This window comes from Salarias fasciatus, chromosome 18 (assembly GCF_902148845.1).
Source record: "Salarias fasciatus chromosome 18, fSalaFa1.1, whole genome shotgun sequence".
In the NCBI taxonomy this organism is placed as follows: domain Eukaryota; kingdom Metazoa; phylum Chordata; class Actinopteri; order Blenniiformes; family Blenniidae; genus Salarias; species Salarias fasciatus.
This window is the reverse complement of record NC_043762.1, coordinates 16,810,730-16,833,439: the sequence shown is the minus strand read 5'-3', so window position 1 is coordinate 16,833,439 and position 22,710 is coordinate 16,810,730. Positions and strand designations below refer to the sequence as shown.

The 22,710-nt window shown below is 43.2% G+C and overlaps 1 protein-coding gene across 5 annotated transcripts in view; it reads left to right on the top strand.

The window, feature by feature from the left end:
• map4l (microtubule associated protein 4 like) overlaps positions 1-22,710 on the top strand; it is a 70,261-nt gene that overhangs the window by 25,475 nt on the left and 22,076 nt on the right. For 4 of the 5 annotated variants that reach the window (XM_030115877.1, XM_030115876.1, XM_030115875.1 and 1 more), the window contains exons 5-6: positions 557-832; positions 5,466-6,743. In XM_030115877.1, the coding sequence (XP_029971737.1) occupies positions 557-832; positions 5,466-6,743 (1,554 nt within the window). The remainder of the gene's footprint in view (positions 1-556; positions 833-5,465; positions 6,744-22,710) is intronic. The other variant, XM_030115880.1, reaches the window with a different exon arrangement.

Below are 22,710 nucleotides of genomic sequence, written 5' to 3'. Positions count from 1 at the left end.
ACACAAAATACGTATTATATCATTTGTGTTGGATATAAGAGCTGTAAGAATGTGTTATAAAACAAAGGTTTTGGTTTCCATAATAAACACTGTTACACAGTAGAGTCACACAACATATACATTTGTTGTAATTTCTGATATCAACATGTACACTGTATATATCGCCTAAGAGGTACCGAACTGTGGTTATTTGTGGTTTCGAGCACTTTGCATTCTTTCTCTGCAAATTCAGACTGACAGAAGGTTCAGTTTGAATCTATTCATGTTCTCCACCAAAAATGTGCAACAAGTTAACTTATTGCATCTTCACCTGTTCACATTCCTGTTGCAATAAATGTCTCAAGTCTTTCTGCAACATTTGAATGACTGAAAAAAGTAGAAAATATTTTTTTGCATTTGCAGTCAGATTCATGCATATTAATTTCATATTCAATTGATGATACTATGAGACTGTTGGGATAAACTTGGCCCATTTGTATTTATGGAGCTGCTTGCCTATTGATTATATATCTTTTTGTTTTTTTGTTTTTTGTTGTTGTTTTTTTCATGTCATCAGGCTTTTCTCAGTCTGGAATGGGGGGCACCATGGGGTCTGGTCTGCCACCGTTCCAGACGAGTATGACCCCCAGTCTTGGCCAGACTGGCATGACAGGGATGATGGGGATGACTGGGATGACTGGAAAGAGTCCAGCTACGGACACCCAAAAGAGCTCTGGCCTGTTCGGTGTGGAGAACAAGACCAGCACCAACACCAGCGGGAACAGTCCGTTTAAAAGCAGCGACCCGTTTTCTTCTGGTGGCCCCGGAGTCCAATCTACGGACCACTCTGCAGGTATCAGAAGGGGGTTTGGTTGCATGTTTTACTGAATGCTGGGGCAACATGGGAGGGTGGAGTCAGGAGGATGTGAATGCATTATGTTTACAAACCTTTCCAGACTGTCTGGGTTTGGTTGGATGTTCTGTCTAGAGGATAGTCAGGGTAAAAAATGTAAATCCATGGTGATATCTTACGGTTCATTTTGGCATCACAGCTGCGTAGGCCTGGGTTTCTGCAGCAGGGCGGGCATGCGGGCGGGTGGTGACAGAAGATGAGCAACAGCTTGATTACAGAGGACAAACTCTCAGCAGCAGAGGGCAGTCTTTTCTCGTGATCTCTCATAAAGTCCCAGCTCTGCTTTTATTGTCACTCGTGGCCTGATGGTTTCGCTCTCGCACTGGGTCAACTGGCAGATTTACCCTGCGAAGTGACCGTGAGCCACAATAAAACCCTGAGAACAGCCCAAAGCTAACATGAAAAGAGACAGCATGTCTGTTTTCTCACTATTGTAGATAGATAATCAATATCTGCTCGAAGTGAGTCACATCAGAAGCTAAATTTGTCGTTGCCAAGCAACAAAATTCCGCGTGTGCAGAGCGTCATGGTTTTTGAAACCTCCTGTGTAATCATATCTGAGGGCCACGCCACACGGCGTGGAGAAGAGACATACGTGCGATGCTGCAGACGCTAACTTTATCCTCTTACTTTTTTTGTCAAACCTGTTAAAATTGAAATTTCAATCACCCAAGCCTCATTTGTGCTGCACTTTTATATCAATTTCATTCAGCTCAAGGCATTGCACAGATGACTTTCTAATGTATAGTCAACTGCCCCAAGGTTATAAAAACACACTAAATAACAACTCAAATAAAATAGTTATTGGAAAAACTATTTTATTGCCTCTTTAATGGTCTGCTTCACTGCAGACCTACTGTGTGTTTATTTTAGCTTCTCATTAATGTGCCTTGCTAGCACTTATGTAACAGTTACTATTCTAGCCCACTTGCTCTTAGGATTGATCTGATGCATTAGTGACACAGATGAATATATACTACAGATAATTTTTACTTAAAAAAAAACAAAAAAACATCTGTTTGCCCTAATAAATTATTACTGCACAATAGTGGTGATTAGAGGCTGCTTCGCTGCACATATCACTCAATTTAGAATGAAAAACGCTGTTGTATCTCTGACCATCAGAATAGCCTCCTACGACCCATCAAATATTCAGGAGAGAACCTGCAGTGATATAACCTCGTGCTGCTATTTTCATATTTGGACGTGAGTTAACCGTGCCATCACAGAAAAATACCTGCAGACATTCTGTGAAATCCTGTCACGTCACATGAATGAAAACTGTTAGGAAAATTTAAAGCTTTTAGATCAGTCAGACTCGTCTTTGACATTAAAGATGCACACTTTTTGAAAGTTGTACAGCAATTCTGCTATAGGTGTGCAATAAGGTTTATAGGAATATGTTGTTGTTCTTCATGAACCACTAGTACGAAAGATAGACGGCGTAAAATGACAATTAATTTAAGAACACTCCCGGGTTAGCTTATTCTGTACAGTTTTCTTAGTTTTTGCTTCAGTCTTGAAACCGTTGAAATAATCAGTGAGATTTGAATGATCCAGAGTATAACAAAGTGGTTGTCCAATAAGTTTTCACACTCAGAACATGAAATACATGAGTAACTTCACTGATCATGCTTTTAAATCTCTAAAAAGCTGTTCCCAATAAAGTGAAGGTTAAAGACAACATTGTATCATCACCCAGGAGGCATAAACTCTCTTTTGTCTTTAAATTACTTTTGTCTTGATCTTTGTACTTTGCAAACCTTTCTAAATGCTATTCAAAAAGGCAATTATGATTTATAAGCTTAATTCAGCTGCAAATCCATGCAAGAGCAGAATAATTGACTCTCGTGATCATAACTTTACAACACATCCTGGAAGTTCATTTAAAAATATTCTGAACAAAAGCAATTCAAAAATCCCCCCCTTGTTGCTGAGTTTTTTTCAGGTATTGCTGCTTATAAGCAGCTCCTTCTCTCTGTTGGCAGGCAGAACATTGAAGGTTAAATTTGGAGTCTTGAGGAGCCGTGTCTCTCCACTTCTCCTCGTCTCACATCGCTGAGTATCTAATGAAGCAAGAAAGAGAAACCATACTTTGAGTCATATTTTCTCACAGAGGGAGTATGTCTCCCACTCACTGCAGGCAGCCAAATAATTTCGAGCACAATGTATTCCTGCTATTGAACAGAAGTGTGTCTGAAGGGAGTTGTTGTTGAAGTTAAACAGGTGCCATTAGTGAGCTGCATAATAAATCTAGGTCAGTATTAAAAACTCATAGTGCCTCAAATTATACCTTTTGAACTAATCTTTAAAACTGTAACACATTTGCAGTAAATTGGCAATGCATTTATCAACCTGGCTTCTGCTTTCTCTGCGTTTCTGTTCTTGAGCTTTCGGTCCTTTACACACTTCCTTTCTTTGTCTGTGCAGGTAACAAGGCATTTAGTGTCATTAATCTCTATAAAAGCTCACGACTTCAAATGACCCTTCGCTCTTTCTTCCTGCGTAGGTGATGTATGTGAAGTGGTTGTCGTCCCAACCCTAATATATTTCTTGGCAATTTGCCTGATTCCAGATTATGAAGTACTCCCATTAAATACCTGATCAGATTAAATATAGATGATAATACCCCGAGCTGTTTATAGCTGAAGAAGCATCAGGCCAAAGGGAGAAAATAGCAACCTCAATCAGTTTAAAAATGCAGGGAAGGATGCCAGATTTAAAGAGGAATGCACCTTTTTCCTGATTTTCATTAATACGTGATGGTGTAATACGGGCTGAAAAGCATGCTGGAAATGGAATGATGAAGACTGAGAGATGAGTATTTTAGATGGAGGGGGGGCCTTTGATCAGCAGCAGTCTGTTTTTTTTATCTGTCCGTTCATCTTTCTGTCTCATTCTGTCTGACTTGATGAAGCGCTTATCGTGAAGTAGTTGAGAAGAGTGGCTTCTCTGTGAGCCTACAAGCAGGAGAGCGTAAAGTGATACACAAAAATAGGGGATCATTTTAGCGCAAACTGAATTACCTGCATGTGCACATCCGTCAGTGCTTTCCGTGAATCCATTGCATTTCTTATTCTTTTGATGCAGTTTTATCTCATTCGTGTGTCTGCATGTGCAGTCATCCCAGTGATTCTTAGGACATGCATGCATTTGATATGAGTCATGCATGCCGGTCCCTGTCTGATATGCGCACGATTTGTTTCTCCTGTTAAGTTGCGTCCGAGCTCTGCTGCTGTCTGCGTGCTTGTTTTGCCCTGTTGTGTGTTCCTTCTCCCGACACATGTTGATTGCATATGCTGATGATGACAATGCTGATGTTGATAATGCTGTTTCAAAAGTAATCAAACACTCTCTTCTGAAAGACAATCACTGCATTTATTCATTGTTTGGAATAAAGTCTGTTCCAGAGTCCAAAGTTGATCCAATATGATATGACCGCTAGATTTTTCAACTTTTGTATGGTCTCATTTTCACTTTATTCACTTTGAAATGAACAGAAGAGGCAATCTTTCTTAAGCAGCCCAGTCCAAATATACTTCTTTGTATTCCATAGACTTCTAATCCCATTCTGCCTCAGTCCCTCCAAGTCCTCAGTTCAGTTTACCAAATTAAATACAAAATGCCTCCAAAAAGTCAACAATATAAATCAAATCGAAGAGAAGTCTGATAAGGCAGTGGGCATTGCTGAAAAACAGCACCTGTTTGGTAATGTGCTCTGATAATGCATGTGTCATTTAGTTCCTAATGAACCACAGAGAGAGAAAAAAGTGAAGGAACACAGGTGAGTAGAACAGATATTGGTTCAATCTATTTATAAAAGCAGGCACCATCACATACAGCATATTATTCAGTCTTTAGAGAGGTTTTCCAAACAGAGCTACAAAGCTCTCAGACTATGGTTACTATTATCCAGAAAAAAATTGGACTTTGATTATCAGTGTGGCAAAATGTTTGTTACAACATGTTGCACTATCATCTATGCAATATTATATTTTCAACTGTGCTTAATGCAGCAGCACTGTTATGAATTTATCATAGGTGTTTGAAAAGTTAACCTATTGCATATGAACCCTCATCCTAATTCCAGCCGACTGTCAACTGTGAATGAGACAAAACACTACGATTAGAAAAGGATGTCAAATTCCTCCTGGAGGATCTCTAAGCCCCGACTTCTGACTTTGCTTCATCGTTATGGATGAGTGAATATTTTCCCAGGTAAAACTCAATGTACCTCATTCGGATGGAGTTGCTTGTAATTGAGCACGGATCTTGTCCTTGTGTTATTGTACTCAGAGCAGACAGAAATTTTTAGATTTTGTTTATATGAGTGAATATCATGGTTAAAACTGAGTGGATCTTCATAAATTCTGAGTAATTCACCAATTCCGATCCCCTGTATCTTCCCAAATTGAACAGATTGTGGACAAGGCCACGAGTCACTCTCAGGTCTAAATCTGAAATATCAAGGTCACAGATAGTAACCACAATCTGATGGCTTTTCAGCAGGTGTTTTCTCTAAAATAGTATGTGATTGGTTCCTCCTCTTATAAAACCCTCCCCCCCTCGGCAGCTCCCGCCCTCTCTCCCAGCGGCTCAGTGGACGACAGCAGTCCCACATCCTCCAACTCCGAGCCCCTCAGCCCCGAGAGAGTGGGGCCAGGGGTCGAGGCTGGCAAGCAGCGGCGGCGGAAGAAGAAGAGGAAGGGCCGTGATGAGGTCTACGACTTCTTGGACAGCCAGGAGAATAACATTGCCGAGTCAGACAAGCATGGGATGCAGGATAATGATGAAAGGGAGGCGGAGGAGGACGAAGATGAGGAGGAGAACTGGGAGTGGGAGATCAGAGAGAGTGGAGGAGGGGGTCGGGTTAAAGGCAGGAAGACTAAAAGTCGGGCAAGACTTCCCGAGGAGTGGGGGGCGCCGCAGCAGCCCGTCTCACCTACACCGGCTTCAGTCGCTCCTAAGTGGGCGACAGCGGCTGACTCTGCTCCTAACTCTGGCCCCGGCCCTGCTTTGTCCTCTGCCTCTGAACAAATACCCACGAGTTTTGTCAACCCTAATGTTAGCCTTCCAACAGATTCGTCTCCACGGTCCTACGAGCCCATGTGTGTGGAGGATTTTCCTGTATCCACTAAAGATGGCCAAAAAGCTTTTGAAGAGAAAGTTTCAACCGGCAAACCCGAGCAAAACATTAAAGCCCCCGTTCCTCCCAGTAAGAGCGGTCCGGCTGGTGATGTTAGCGGAAGCCTAGCATTGATGACCGGAGACAATTTAAGCCCTGTCTCCCAGACCTTTTCTTTCCTTGATTCAGTCCTCCAGACCCCTCCAGGCTCCACTCCAGACTCACAGACCACTACCCCCATCACCAACACCCCATCCCTTGCCACTGCTTCTCTGACCAAATCCACCCCGGCAGAAAGCATCGTCCCTGCTTCGCAAGCCTCTTCTGTTTTCAGCCCCTCTAAAAGCATGCCCACCTCCACTCTGCCCACCAACCCGTCCCCCTTTGCTCCCGCAGAAACACAGCCTCCAACAACCGGGTCCACCCTGAATGTCGATGCCAAGCCTTTCGTCCCCTCCGCCACCCTGTTGTCCTCCTCCTCCTCCTCCTCCTCCTCCTCCTCCTCCTCCGCTGCCTCCTCGGGAGCAGCCCCCGTTAGCTCCTCGGCGGCTCCCTGTAAGAGTGAGGCCACCCCCGCATCCTCATCAGACACCCTCCAGAAAAGTGCAGCCATGTCTCTTAGCTCAGCCACACCCCCTCCCTCCATCACCCAAGCAGTCCCTCCCTCTCTCCCTGCACACTCAGAGAACCAGGAGTCCTCGTCGCCACAGCTCCCCCCACTGGAAGGTTGGTGAACTACAGGGAAGATTATCAATAAAGTGGAGCTAATTTACAGAAAAAAAGAAAAGTGATTGTAGGGTAGGATAGCAGGAAGTAGTACTGTTTGTCTTCCTGTATGCATGGCTATTTGCCTGTGGATTGAGCTCCAGGCTTGCTTGGAGCTCGACCCTTTCCTCTGTGAATCTGTTATAACCAGGGCCCGACAGATACACCAGAACGTCCTTCATCTCCATCACTTTTCAGCATTATGCTTTTGACAGATCTGGACATGAATCTGGTCTATGTTTCTGCTTTAAAGTGTTGAATCTGATAGTTAACACAGAAATTTACCAGTAGATAAAAATACTTGTGTTCAGATATGTCACCCTTTTTCTGTGCTGGCATGAGTATGGGACACAAATGTTCTGTGTCGGTCGGGCCCTATATTAACCAAACTGCAAGGGTAAAAACTGTTGAGCTGTCTGATTTGATTTCCCTTTGCTTGCCACTGTGTATCTGTTACCATGACCATATCACAACTGTATTAATGACCTGCTGCTTCTGATAGCTCTACTGTCCATGCCTGCCCCTCTGTCTAATGTTCCGTGTGCTGTCAGCTGCCTGTGTAATACCCCGCTGTGTCCTTTCCGTGCTTAGAAACATGTACATAACCACAGTCTTTGCATGGCAAAGCCAGTTTGCTGATGCATTTTAGCTTTTCAGATGAATGATTTTATAGTTTTTAGAAGACTCCGCAGAGAAAAAGGAAGTGGTAGAAGTTAATGTGGTCTTTCCATGACAAGGGGGATTTTTTTCTAATGTTTCAACCAGTTTTGGGGATGCCTCAACAGGATAATTTGTGCATACATCTAGTTTGTGAGTTTTGTTTATTTGAGCGCTTTGGGTCTTCTTGAAGGGAGGAATTCAAATTTTAACAGCAGATTAGCTCATAATTTTATATTTATTAAAATTTATTTTACAACAAACATAAAATTCAGAATTTAAACAGCATTCCTCACCATAGAATTGCATTGTAATAATTAAAGAGGTGCAAATAAACTTTTGAAGAATACTCAGGAGTAACTGAAGTAATCTGTTTGCATCAAAACTTTAACTTGTGTAACTTATCAATGGAGTCAAAATGATACCATTGTTCTAGTTACGCTTGTTGTTCAATAACCAAAAATCAGCTTCAGGTGTCAGGGTGTCAGGGTTTTCTTCAGTTTGAAAAAGATGAATGCTCTTATCCTCATCATAATGAGAAGTATTCACAAACAAACAGGATGATAATCTAGCCAGGTGTCGGACCTCTTGTTTCCTGGGGAAAACCGTGAAATCCTGTTCATAACACTGAAGTTTAATCTGAACTTTCTGTCTGTGACTGCATCTTATTTAAAATACACTTACTTTACTTATGTTAAGCCTTTTCTCACACCTAAAATCTCAGTAATACTTAATACTGTGAGCACGAGTTTAAAATACACACTTAATGCTCTCTGATATCGAAGAATTTGTCAATGAGTCAGGCACTCATATCTGTGTTGCCCTTGAGACTAATATTGACTATAATGATGTTATAATCACAACTTTCTAAAATGCTCTTAACTTTCCTTAAATCTTTCAATCCAAATACAATTACATAGCATAATTGCACTTCAAAAAATAAGTTTCAGAGCATTTCTAGAGTTGATTTTAAAGGACTGGACTTGTGTTTTACACAGTAAAGCTTATTGAAAGTGACTAAACATTGCATTTTCTCTCTTTCTCCCCTCTCATTTTCACTTTCATTCATCCACGATGTGACTTCTATCACAGGTAAGACAAGTTTCACGTTTTGAAATTTTGCATACTGTTTTGTCAAATGGAGGAATGTTCTACCATATACAATAAAAATGTGAAAATATAGTTATTATATATGTCATATTAGTATTGTTTGTTCGAGGCTGTCAGAGTTGGGTTTTCACATGCCAAAACAACACTTCTTAGAACTCAGTGCAGATCTGGAAAACAGTCATTTTGATGGTTGATGTATGTGGGTGTGCGTGCCAGTGTTGTAGATTTATAAAAAAGTGGGCTGCTTAAATCCATTTGAGCTGTTTTGAACATGAACCTCATAGTTCTGAGAAAGACATCAGATTTTGAATTTTATGATTTTTTTTTTTGTCATTTCGAGAATGTGTGAGGCAATAATTATGCAAATGAAGCTTCATGAGCAGGATTCCCTCTCATTTACCCAAATAGGCATGAATTGAATGTGGAGAAAAAAAAAACTCTGCAGCTCACGATGTGTGTGTTCGAGTTTGCTGGAAGGTTTCCTCTGCAGCAGAGGCCTGCCTGCTCTGCTTATTCAGTCTGCACTAAGTTGTCCCAGGGTGAATATGTTACTCTGCAGTTCATCCTCCCTCAGTACTTCGCTTGACTGATAACTAAGGCAACTGTAGGACAGTCAAAAAGGCATTGTTCCAGTGTTATTTTCACCATTTTTGTACTCCCCTATCAATACCTGATATTCCTTTGTGCATCCTTGCCTTGACTCTCTTTTAGATTAATGTGGTTTTGAGTCAGACTGTGTCAATTGTGAAAATATTGCAATAATCCAAACAAGTGTGACATGAAGCAGCTGGTAGAGGTGAGAAAAATACAGTCATAAAGCTGCAGGGTCTGGCAACCTTTCTGGGTGAAACCAGTGGCTTTTTTCAAGCCACCGTGTGTCTGTGACTCTTATTATTCTGTGTCTATTTCTCCCTCCTTTCTGCATCTCTCTTTCTCCTCTCTCACATACAATATTGATGGCTGTGACTCTTTCACCCTTACATAAGGCAGACACACCCCCTCTTCTTCCACATGGGGCTATAAAACGTAAAGGAGTGTGTGTTGATGTGATGAATTTGAAGGAATAAAGTAAGGAACTCAATTCCAGAAAGCAAAGCGGTAACCATGTTTTGCAGGATGCTGTGACCTGATTTTTGTCCTTGGGAATAAACCAGAGGTTGAATCACGGCAAATTCTATAAATTGAAGTAATCATCGGGGACCAACGGGTGGCGTGGTTGGCTGTCTAAGTGTGCAGACAGACAATCATGTTGCAGTGTGGAGCAGGTTGTTGTCTCGGTCTCCAACTTGCTCGATGGCTCCATCAGGTGTCCCCTGAAGCAACTGCAGCTCAGACGGTGCTTTGCAAATACACTGGAGACGTTAGCAATTCATGCATCATCCTTCCACATAGCTTTAATGCTAAAAGAAAATCAAAGCAAAACCTACACCATTTATTCTTACAAAAATCAGATTCAGTTTTGAAATTAAGGAACATTTTGAGTCTGAGAGCCATGGATCTACATTTGAATCCCATCCTGAACTTGTGTTTTCTCACACTGATTTGCAGTCATTATTAAATCTATAGATTCAACTTTTTGTTACCCAATGAAAGAAAGTTGTTTCTACCAAAACTAATCTAAAGGGAAGTTATGCTTTCGTGAGAAGTTATTAATCAGACAGTTGTGTTCAGTGGCTATCACTGTCTTATTTAGTGTTTGTTATTTGACATTTTGTTTAATTCGTTCAATTTCAGACATTTTGTCGCATAAAATGTTCACTTTAAAGATTAATATCAGTCAACCCTACACTCATTGACTGTTTTCCATATTTTTTTGCTCAAAATTACGAGGAGGAACGTGTTCGGTTTGGCAGTTTTTCCAATTTATTTCACTTTTCTTGCTTACTATAACCCTTTTCTTCATCTAACTCAACCACACGTCTTACATATCTTCCTCACTGCTGGATTTTATTTCCTCTGTGAGAAAACTTCTTCCAAAAGGATGTATTGATCTGGTCATAAAGTGTCACAAAATGCAGGTGGTTTCAGACTGTTGTCCAGAAACTGAGGCATATAATCAGCTGTGGAGCCCGCTCCAGATAACAGACTGTTTTATCGGTTGACGTAACAGCAGCAGTAAAGATATATATTGAAATCATAACGGACCAACTGTGATCGGCTAAATCACCAGCAACTAAAACGCTATTTGGATTCTTTAATCCTAAAGCAGTGACGCCAGTGTCGCATGTGTTGGTAGTCTACAGCCTCTCTGCTGAGTTTAGCTTAAAGCCTGGAAACAGCTGACTCTATCTAAAGGTGAGAAACCTGCCACCTCCAAAGCTTATTAATTAACTCTGCTGTGTTGTTATTATTAGCTCAGAAAAGAAGCACTCAGGTTGTTCCTGTTGATTTCCTACCATTCACAACTTAGAACTATTCGACTTGGATCCAATTAGTTCTGGTCAATAGGATTATTTCCTCACCTTTATCTGAGCTCAGTGATGGAAACCCAATCGTGCTGCATAGCTACACTATCCTCGGTCCAGCATCCCTTCACCCTGTTCTCTCCTTGTATATTAGACTGCTTCCTCATCAAGAGAGCTCCTTTAATTTCTCTGCGTGTGATGGATCTATTTGGTTGCGTTTCCCGGCATGACGCTGGTGCATGGTGTGGTAATGAAGTCCTATTTTGCAGTCTCTTTTAAGGCAGAATTTTCCTCTTGACTGAGCCCAACATGATCCCTGCATACTGCAGGATCTCATTAAGGGCACATTTTTGAAGGGCTGTTGCTGAAGTTCGGTGTTGTTTGTCGGTCTTCTTTGTCATCCTTTGCCTTTCAATTACATCTTGTGAGCCAGTTCTTTTTCTACTGTATATTTAAAATTGATTTTGGCCTTTGCTCCATCATCTGCTGTCTCAAATGTCCGAAAGTTCACAATCTTATGTTCCTATCAAGTGTGACTCACAGACGTGTAACACAAATTGCTAACATCGGTGCCAGAGAATTCGCTCATTTCGAGTATAGATCGAGTTGTTCCATCGGATGTTTTCTTGACTGCAGCACTATTTAAACAAAATTTCAAACCTTTAATGATTTTCGATGGAAGGATAGATGGAGAGTACACCTCTCATGTCATTCTTGGAAAGCTGAATCTTAAAGTCCATTTTGATCCATACACTTCTATAGCTTTAAAAATGCATCATTTTGTTTAAATAATTGATTCAGTGCTTTAAGTTTTTGCGATCGTATGTTTCTAAATATATAGTTTCCTCTGGTTATAGATCCAATCAGCTGGTTTTCCTGGGGGAGATTATTTATGGTCCCCATTCCCCATGCCTCCATCATCATATCACCTTTTCCCACGCTTGTTTTTATGACCTGCACCTTCAACCCTCTTTGCTATATACACTATTTTCACATCCTCTCTTTCTTTTTACTTTGGTTGCTTCTCCTGCAAGATCGTTTCTCTTCATCTGTTGCTTTCCACGTCTCTTTTCTTCATCTACTCAGATTCCCGTCTCTGTCCTTCCATCCATGTCATTCCCCCCGTCTATGCTCCATCCCTCCATCCCTCATTTTCCTCTCCCTCCATCGCTTTGCCCTTTCTCTCTCCTCCATCCTCGTCATGTCTTCCCCCTCTCCCGCTCCGACTCCCCGTGTCGCTGCGGCACCACAATAATCACTGCATCAACGATTTGGGTGTGGGTTGGGGTGGTGGGGGTGATAGCGGTGAGGGCGTTGTCAGGGAGACATGGGAGGCGGTTGCCGTGGAAACAAAGAGACTCTGCGAGTGAGGGATGGAGGGATAGCGAGGGGGTGGACTGGGTGTGACAGTCAGCGAGGTCGAAGAGTAAAAATAGAAACGCTCTGACAAGATCCTCTCTTTCTCCCCCTCCCCACACCTCCACCCTCCACCTCCGCCCCCCACCCTCCTCTCTCTCTCTTTCTTCCCAGTGCTGTGGGCAAACAGCTGTACCATCTTCACTCTGTTTTTGCCATTTGCAGCTGATGCTCAACAATGCATGACCTTCAAAAAGGAGGACTTAATGTAACCTCATTCTTGCTTGCATATAAATAGCACCGTCACACTAACAGGTTGTTTTTAGTCTCATATGCAGCTTTTTTCTTTCTTTCTTTTTCTCCAAATATGTGGCTTAAATATTTTACTCTCCTGTTTCAAATCTGTATTTGTATTAACAGGGTCTCTGTGCCCTGTTCTTACAATTCTCAGTTTTTAAGAAAGGGAGATTTTTATAAATATTCACTTGGGAAGCAGATTTTTACCAAGCTTAAATTTCTAATTATGAAACTTTCCAGACATGATTTCTCCCAAGACTTATCTAAAGTTACAGTCCTTTCATAGGCAAAATTCAGCCATGTACCATTAGCATACTAATGAAAGGAAAGATTGGAAGGGATCGAGAAAGGCTGAAGTAGAAAAAAAAAAAGAATCAAATAGATGAGCACATATTTCTGTGTGTGTATGAATCCAACATTGCAAATAGTTCCTCATCTGGAGTCTATTTGCATAAAACAGTTGTGGCCAATTCAACGATTTGAAATGCATACAGTGAAAAAAAACATTAGAGGGGGATAAAAAAAAAAAAATAGCTGTCAAACTCTGTTCAAGCAGCGTCTCTGACTGTTGAATAGAAGCTGCAGAAGACATGCTAATGAAGCCACAGTGCAGTGGAGAAAGTTGCATGTGTGTTAATGTGTGACTTAATCTCATCTCTAAGCTGCACCAGAAGCTCTTCGACGATACTTTAGGCACAGAAGTGTTGCTGTGAGCTGAATGTAATATTAGCATGCTAAGCCACAATCGCAGTGCTGAAAATAAAGTGGAGCCAAGAAAGATGATGCAGTCGGTACAAAAATATTTGTGTGAAAGCATCCGCAGAGGGTTGAGATGTCAAAGTGAAGAAATTCAAGTTATTTAATGATTTTGGAGGCAATAGGCTGAGTGACACTTTCGTCTTTACAGCCACGGCGTCAGTCATAAACACACTGGACACTGAGCATAAATTTGTGGAAATTATACCAACATTTTCAGCTGCATTTTATCTCATTTAGCATTATAATTAAATCCTACCACCATCGTCAAATCTGACATGAATGTGATTTTATGATGACTTACGAAATGTGTCGTGACCTGTTGAAATTACTAATTAAAAAGGGTGAAACGATGTTCCATTCATTTAGTTTTGAAGGAAGAAATACATTATCAACCATTATTAAATAAAATTATAAAATGACAGGGTGTCGTCTTAAAGATCAAATCATAGGAGACAATGATGAAAACTGGCTTGGAACAAACCAATCATAAACACAATTCTTATTTCAATGTAAATCAAGTGTAATGCGTGCAATACAAGTGGCGTTCGTTGCTGCGTGCATGCTTGTCAGTGGATTTTTACCAGTTCTCGTTGGTTTGAAAGTTGGTGTAGCCTTCAAAGTGATTGGAAACCTTTGATTGGTCTAGTTTGCATGAATACAAATCACCTTATACATGTCCCAAACATGACCTTCACATGTTTCGATGCACTTCCCCTTACGTTATCCTTAACATGATCAGCAACTGCAGTCATGGGTCCAATTTCAATATCAGATTTATCAAGGTAATTGAGGTAGACTACTTCTCAGCACTTAGAGCCCTGATTGCCATAATTTCTGTCAATTATATGGACACACGTGATATTTCTATACTCAGGATTACCTTCCTGGGTGAAATCCATGAATCCGTTCCACAAATATAGAATAGTGTGATCTCTGTCCAGGTCACAAGCACAAACACCCAAACACCGGTGAAAAATAAACAGCTGCATTCTTTCTCTGGTCAAAGCATAATCTCCAACAAGCCTTCTCAGGAGTGTCTGCATGCATATATGTAATCTTTACTAGTTCATTCATTCTTCTCCAGCACCATAGAGCCACTTTAAGGTGTTGTTTGTCCCAATATGGACTCCACATGCCATTTTTTGTGTCTGAGCTCAAACGTTGTGATGTTACCACTTTTAGTAAAGTCTGTAACTCTGAAGGTGATTCACTGCTCATCTGGAGTCTTCTTAGCTGTTGATCCGCTTTTAGTGAGCCACAACACCTCTGTTTGGACACTTTTTTTTTTTTTAAAAGAAGGTGGACTGATTAGTAGCTCACCTTTTTTAAAAACTTGAAGTTGACATTTCTATAAATTCTCTCTTTTTTTTGCATTTCAAATCAGCTGTCATCTGTACATGATTGGGATAAGCATCTACTTAATTTAATCAACCCATAAAGATAATATCTAAACTATCCATCCATCCATCCATTTTCCACCGCTTATCCGGGACCGGGTCGCGGGGGCAGCAGTCTAAGCAGGGATGCCCAGACTTCCCTGTCCCCAGACACTTCCTCCAGCTCTTCTGGGAGGATCCCAAGGCGTTCCCAGGCCAGCCGAGAGACATAGTCTCTCCAGCATGTCCTAGGTCTTCCCCGGGGTCTCCTCCTGGTGGGACATGCCCGGAACACCTCCCTAGGGAGGCGTCCAGGAGACATCCTGAAGAGGTGCCCGAGCCACCTCAGCTGGCTCCTTTTGATCCGGAAGAGTAGCGGCTCTACTCCGAGCTCCTCCCTGGTGACTGAACTCCTCACCCTATCACTAAGGGAGCACCTAGCCACCCTACGGAGGAAGCTCATTTCAGTCGCTTGTATTCAGGATCTTTTCCTTTCGGTCATGAACTTTGGGTCATAGATGAGGGTGGAAACATAGATTGACCGGTAAATCGAGAGCTTCGCCTTTCGGCTCAGCTCCTTCTTCACAACAACGGACCGATACAACGACTGCATCACTGCAGCCGCTGCACCGATCCGCCTGTCAATCTCATGCTCCATCCGTCCCCACTTGTGAACTAGACCCCAAGATACTTAAACTCCTCCACTTGAGCCAGAGTCTCTCCACCGACCTGGAGAGGGCAAGCCACCTTCCTCCGGTCGAGGACCATGGCCTCGGATTTGGAGGTGCTGATCCTCATCCCTGTCGCTTCACACTTGGCTGCGAACCGCCCCAGTGCATGCTGTAGGTCCGGGTTCGATGAAGCCAACAGGACAACATCATCTGCAAAAAGCAGAGATGAAATCCTGTGGTCCCCGAACCGGACCCCCTCCGGCCCCTGGATGCACCTAGAAATTCTGTCCATAAAGATTATGAACAGAACGGGTGACAAAGGGCAGCCCTGCCGGAGTCCAACATGCACCGGGAACAGGTCCGACTTACTGCCGGCAATGTGAACCAGACTCCTACTCTGGTCATACAGAGACCGGACGGCCCTTAACAAGGGGCCCCAGACTCCGTATTCCCGGAGCACCCCCCACAAGACACCACAAGGGACGCAGTCGAACGCCTTCTCCAAGTCCACATAACACATGTGAACTGGTTGGGCAAACTCCCACGCGCCCTCGAGCACCCTGTGGAGGGTATAGAGCTGGTCCACTGTTCCGCGACCAGGACAAAAACCGCACTCTTCCTCCTGGATCCGAGGTTCGACTATCAGTCAAATCCTCCTCTCCAGTACCCTGGAATAGACTTTCCCAGGGAGGCTGAGGAGTGTGATCCCCCTATAGTTGGAGCAGGTCCTCGAAGTATTCCTTCCACCGTCCAACAATATCCCCAGTTGAGGTCAGCAACTCCCCACCTCCACTATAAACAGTGTTAGTGGAGACCTGCTTTCCCCACCTGAGGCGCCGGACGGTTTGCCAGAATTTCTTCGAGGCTGACGGTAGTCCTCCTCCATGGCCTAATATCTAAACTAGTCATTTAATATTCAGTAACGTTTCTATGCTTTATTAAAAATGACTGTTTAGTTCATAATTGTATCTTAGATGGAGACAGCTCTAAAAAAAAAAAGCCACTATTTCTTAAAGTGCAGCTCACTTTTTGACCACTGTACCCAAAACAGAAGATCTTGTAATGCTTGATATGAACTGCATGATGAGTCAGAAAACAGGATTAAAACTCTTTGGATCACATGAATAAATAAAATCAACACTTCACTAATTTATAATATTACATAAGACAAAAAGTAAAACCTTCCATGAACATGTGCACAGCTACATGATTTGATGAGAAAAATAGGCAAAGGCAGGGAAAAGTAACTTCCACACATTTGTTATATGTTACAGCGAAACAAAGAGCTTATTATACATCACATATGAAAATGTTTGAAGGTTGAATAAGAAGGAGTCGGTACTATCTTTTCCCTGAGTTTGACTGTAGCTCCTGTCTTCCTTGACACATCTGAACCTCGGCTGTCTGGATTCCTCCCCTTTAACCCCGACTGCCCTTTGATTGTTTAGTCTGAGTCGGACCGAAACTTTCACAGAAGTCTTGCCTGGATTTCTTGCATAACATTCATCTGTTCCAAGTCTATTGAAACTAAACAATCGTCTAATGTCCTCTTCTCTCTTGTCTGTGGCTCGCCGCCGCTCGGCCGTTACAGTAGACAAATTGTTTATGGAGGATTATGTAATGCTATTTATTCCTTTTCAGACATGCTTGACAAGCTGCTGTTGTTATTTTGGCACAGTCCTCGAGTGTGTTGGGGGTGGTGAAGCTGTGATGGGGGGAGACACTCAGCTGTCATGCATGGTGCAAAACTTTAGAAATATGTCAGGTTTTTTTTTTTTTTTTGGTATTTGTTTAAAATGATGTTTCAGAGAGAGGGTCTTCATCCAAAGTTGGCTTGCTGACAGTTGATTCCCAGCAGCTCCCAAGTTACTCCAGAGAGATTAACCACTGTCTGCACATCCAGTAGCTGTCGGCTCTTTCCACCTCCAGCCTCAGTCTTCCGAGAGCGCTGAACACTTGCACTGTCACTTTTATATTAAGACAGTAATAAACCACAGTTGTTTCAACACAGGATGGCCCAGTGATGTAGTGGCTGCCACTTTTGCCACAATGTGACACCATCTTTGTGCACCTATGGGCCTTTCAGGGAGGAATTTGCATGTTCTTTCTATGCTTTGGTCAGTTTTCTGTGTACTATGGCTTTTTCCTATGATACATTACATTATCTGCTTCACCTAAAGTGACCATAGGAGAGGATGTGTGCTCGAGGGATTGTCTGTCTCTTTGCCTTGTCCACATGATGAACTGGCTGCATGTCCAGGATGTACCGTGTGATGGTTACACTCCCCGACCTGCTCAGAGATGCTGCAGTCGGTGTATCAGGATTCCTGTGGGAGAGCGTGGGTGACTGTCTGTCTCTGTGTGTGAACTCTGGGATGAACTTGTCTACCCTTCATTCAGTGTGAGCCACAATATGCCTCAGTCTTTACTTCCGTGAAGTTGTAACACAAAAATGGATGCTATCTCATGTTCTGTCTCAGAATCTGTGATCCAATTGCCGCATACTGTGATAACAACATCGTCTTTTTGAACATGACCTTGGTTCTTGGGAAAAGGCTGCTTCTTGCTTAAAGCAACTCGAGGAAACTCACATAGATTCTGTGTGGAGAGAACACTGAATTCCAGATGGCTGCACTCAGTGAAGTGAATTTATGCTCACTGCAGTGAGCATGGTGTTCATGGTACGGGAGCTGCACCAGAGCATCAGCCTGCTCTTGAAACAGCAAGCTGTTGGCTTCCTCTGTTTGCATGGCTTATGCTTACAGTTTTAGGTAGATCCTGTGCAATTCTATACACGCTCACTTTCCCAGTAAAGTCCGGGAAAGTACAGACTCGACAAAAGCGGAGGGATTGGAGTGGCAGGATGGAGGATGAAACCTATTTCCTGTCAGATGAGTTTTAATCCCCAGTTCAAAGCTGTATTATAAATCCCAAGCAGAGTGTGCTGGAATTTTTCACTCCACTTCCACTCTAAAGGAGTAAATAACTCCATTTCTTTAATGGTATGGAGGTGATAAAAATGTTTTGTCAGCTCAATTCACTGTCATTACATAGTAATATTGCATTCACTGAATGAAGCAGCTGTGGACAGCGTTGAATTCACATATTGATTTAAATTAGCTGCATGTTACAAGAGCATCATAATCACAGGGTGGCCATACGCGTTGACTCTTCTAGAGCCATATGGAGCTATAAAACCCAATGGATGTCTTAAAAAGACACCTAATACCATGACCAATCCCGTGTAGCTCTTTTACTGTAAAGAGTCCATCTAGCAGGCTTACACAGCGTCACTTCCAGCTTTGACGACAAATAGTTTAAAAATGATGTTTTTCACACAATGAGAGGTCTGTTTTCCTTACTAAGTGTAATGTTTCAGTTTTGACTGAAAAAAGCAATGCAATATATTTATGTAATTTAGGGTTTTACAAGGTGCTTTCTGACTTAAAACAGCTTTTTAACTCCATCCAGAATCTACTCTATTCAATAAAAACACAAAACATGGCACTCTCACCCTATGGCTATTCATTACCAAGCTTTTCACATCGTTTCCACACCACCAATGGTGATTTAGAGAATGATATATGTATATATGTGTACCACAATGCAAGCCTAGTTTATTTGATCAGATCATGACCTGAAAATTCGTTATATACATTATTTCAAATTGAAGAACACACAATTTAACAGAGATAGACACATGCACTGTACAGTGCATGCATTTACTTTCTATAGACACTTTTGTGTGTATTTTATGCCGCCAGATCATTTCAGCCTCAAAATAAATATGATGTATTGGCCTGCAGGCTGGAGACAAACTCTAATCAGAGTCTCATCAGTGTGATTGCAGTCTTCAGTTGCAGCTTGTGTGTCCCTGCTCAGACCTCCCATTTTGCATCAACATACGAACCACGGCTGTCATATGGCACCAACTGTGGCAAACAGTCTATCTGCTTTGTGTGCAGGCATGGACGTTTGCCACCGTGCATGTGTCTCCTGGTGTTGAGTGTTGATGCTCCTGCACATTTGTCGCTGGGGGCTCGCTGCTGAAATTTTGCTCCAGCGAATGAGAGAATATTCCAAGCTGTCACGTGACTGCGTGATGTCAGGGAGAGAGAGAGAGAGCGAGAGAAACAGAGCTAAAGAGAGAGGGAGAGAGAGCAAGGTGCAATTTAGCCCCACAGCTGATACGTGCAGTGCTCAGAGAGAAGCAGAGACGACCAGACGCACACACACGCATGCACGCATGCAGGCACGCACGCTCACCCGCACGCCTCTTCCTTTTGCTTTCGCCTGTAAACACACATTCACTTTATTCTCGCACATGTACTTCGCACACATTCATGTAGTTAGGCACATCTGCAAGCCAACATCACTTTAAAAACGAAAGACAATAGAGAGGATGCACGGCTTCCTCTACTTTTCAAGCTCATAACACTTCGCCGAGGATTTACATATGCCTTCTGGACAAGACTGAAAAAAAAGGAGGCAGGATACAAGAGAGAAAACACCGAGGGAAGAAACAAAACTTCAAAAAGGACAAGAGAAAAAAAGAGAGAAAAAAAAGAGGGACGACCAAGACTCTGACAAGTGCAGGAAAAGAGGACTGACAACCGTGTGGAAGAATGTCCTTCCTCTCTGGATCACCCTGGCAGCAGCCTGGCATTATTAGTGGCAGCAGCGGGTTCGGACAACCTTCCAGTGGGCATCAACAGCAGCAGCAGCAGCAGCAGCAGCAGCAGCAGCAGCAGCAGCAACACAAACCGCCGAGCACTCTCTCAACAGCCAGCGTCCCTGTGGTGCTGGCCTCCTCTCCGCTGCCGCCCTCCGGTCCCGCCTCTGCCTGGCACAGTGATTGGCACTGTCAAGGCCAGATGGCACCGGGGGGGCAGGTTTCGGCTGCCGGCCAGGCAGCGTCCAGAATAACTTTGACCGAAGACGAGGTGAAATCAGGGCGAGCCAGGACCGAAGGGACTTCCTGTGGTGTGATGGCCGAGGTGCAAGGAGTACAGAAACTGCCAGCTCTGAAGATAGAGGATGAGGGGTCCAAAGGGGGAAGGCCAGGAGAAGACGGACATAGGGTGGGAGGGGCAGGGGAGTCATTAGGGAGTGCAGGACAGAGCCCCAGCAGTCCCTTGTCATCCCATTCCTCCTATTCTTCTCCATCACCGTCGCCTTCGATTTCACCTGGGAGATCGTTTCTGAATTCTGCACTGCAACCTCCACTCAGCCCAAGCTTTGGACAAAGTAATCCTCTTGAAAAAAATACAGGCAGAAAAGGAGGTTTTCAGAACCAAGGATCTGAGGTGGCTTCCAAATCCCAGGGCTCACTTTCTCCTTCTGAACAAGCCCCAAGGCCGGCAGAGAGAAGCACTCTGAGCCCTTCCTTTTCTGGAAGTACCACTTCAAATCTGGGGAGGACAGAGTACGACAAGAAATCCGTGAGCTCCTCCACGTCGGGGGATCTCCTCAGAAATCAGAAAGACAATTCCACTGCAAGTGCGAATCAAACAGTCAAGCCATATTTTGAAAGTGTGGATATGCAAAAGAGCGCTCCTGCTCCTCCTGCTGACGACCGTACAGGGACTAAATCTGGTGGTGCTGCAGGGTCCACACCAGGGCGCCCTGCTGCTTTAGCTATGGAAGCCGCAACTGGTGGTGGAGTGGACGGTGCAGGGGAAACAGAAACCTTAAGCCATACAGAAGATGGAATGACGACACCATGCATCGAGAGCCGTGTCACAAGTCCGAACCTCCTTCAAGATTCCGGTCGTGTTGTGGAAGGCAGACAAGGGTCTTGTGCTACATTTACAAAAGAGACAAAAGCATCCTACAGCAGCGACCCGCCGCAGCGGGCTGCGGTGAGACGTGCGATGTCTGACTGTTCACATCTGTCCGTTCCCACCGTACTGGCCGGAACGTACCCAACTGGTATGGGAGGCTCGCCGGCGATGTCGCATAATGTCCCGAACTTTGCACTGATGGGAACAGCGGGTTCGCACAGGCCGCCGTACCCACACGTGGCCGTCAGACGCTCACTAACCGTCTCTGACGGGACAGAAGCCGCTGTTGCGATGGCGACGATGATCTCTTCTCCTTTAATGACTTCACCTGTGTTGCCATCGTCTCCGCCCCCAAGAAGGCATCATGGGAGCTGCGAGACCACCTTCTTACTTCCTGTTCCTCTTCCTGTAGGATCGTCCTCTAATAACACTCAAAATAGTCCCGCAAACGCAACGGGTAAGACTTTTTTGTGTATGTTTGTGTCTGGGAATGGATGAGACAGCTCATAGAAAGTAGTCAAGAACCAAGGGTTTGAAGTTGAGAGATGAATTTAGTTACCGTGCCATGTTGATATATTCAGTATAATTACATACAGGTGGACGATGCTTTGGCCTTGAGCTTCTTTGAGCATAAAATAGCTAGTTTTTACTCTGCTGATGAACTGCATACACTGTTGAATTCTAAATTTTTTGGAAACATGGAGAAAAGAAGACAAAGACACAGAGAAGCTGAAAAAAAAGCTCTTTTATGACCGATAACTGATCATTTCTGTCTGCAGTGTGTTTTGTTTCTTGCTCCCTAATTAGAATTTCGACGCCATTGAAACAAATACAACACATAAAGTCTCATGCGATCTTATAATTTTTTCACTTACCTGCCAAACAGTAACAAGCGCGGTTAAGTAGATTTCATTGGTTTTTAATCAGGGAGTTCAGTGGAGTTACTGCTAATGGCTGCTTCCATTGCATTTCAGTATGTGCGAGGTGGACACTGCGATATTTTAGGTGATATTTTATCACCGTTTTTGCACAATCAAGTCTATGTCACAAAGAGACTTACAACACTGTGATTTCTTTGTATCTGACTGCAGTACATAAAGTTTAGCCACTGAGGCCTTCTGCATGGACTCTGTTGCCTCTTCAGTGGATCCTGTTTTTTCAAATTAAATCAAGCCTTAAATTTAAGCTGTTTTCCATTAACATAATTGAATTATTGAAAAAAAATGTGCCTTCAATGCCCGGGACTCCTCCATACTGCTGTTCTTCGTTTCTGTAAGGGGTTGTGTGGCATGTGCATGAATATCACCGCTAGACAGCACAGCTTACGTGTGTCTCCAGTTCTTCCTTTGTCCTTCTTGCCGCTACACTTCACCTGAGCACATATCATTACAGCTCAATTGCGTTTGTCTAAATATAGGCTCTCGGTTGTGCAGTCTTGTACAACAGCAGCTATGCGTGAAAATAGGTGCGCTTCAGAGTAGGAGGCTGTGACATTTTATTCACAATGAAATACT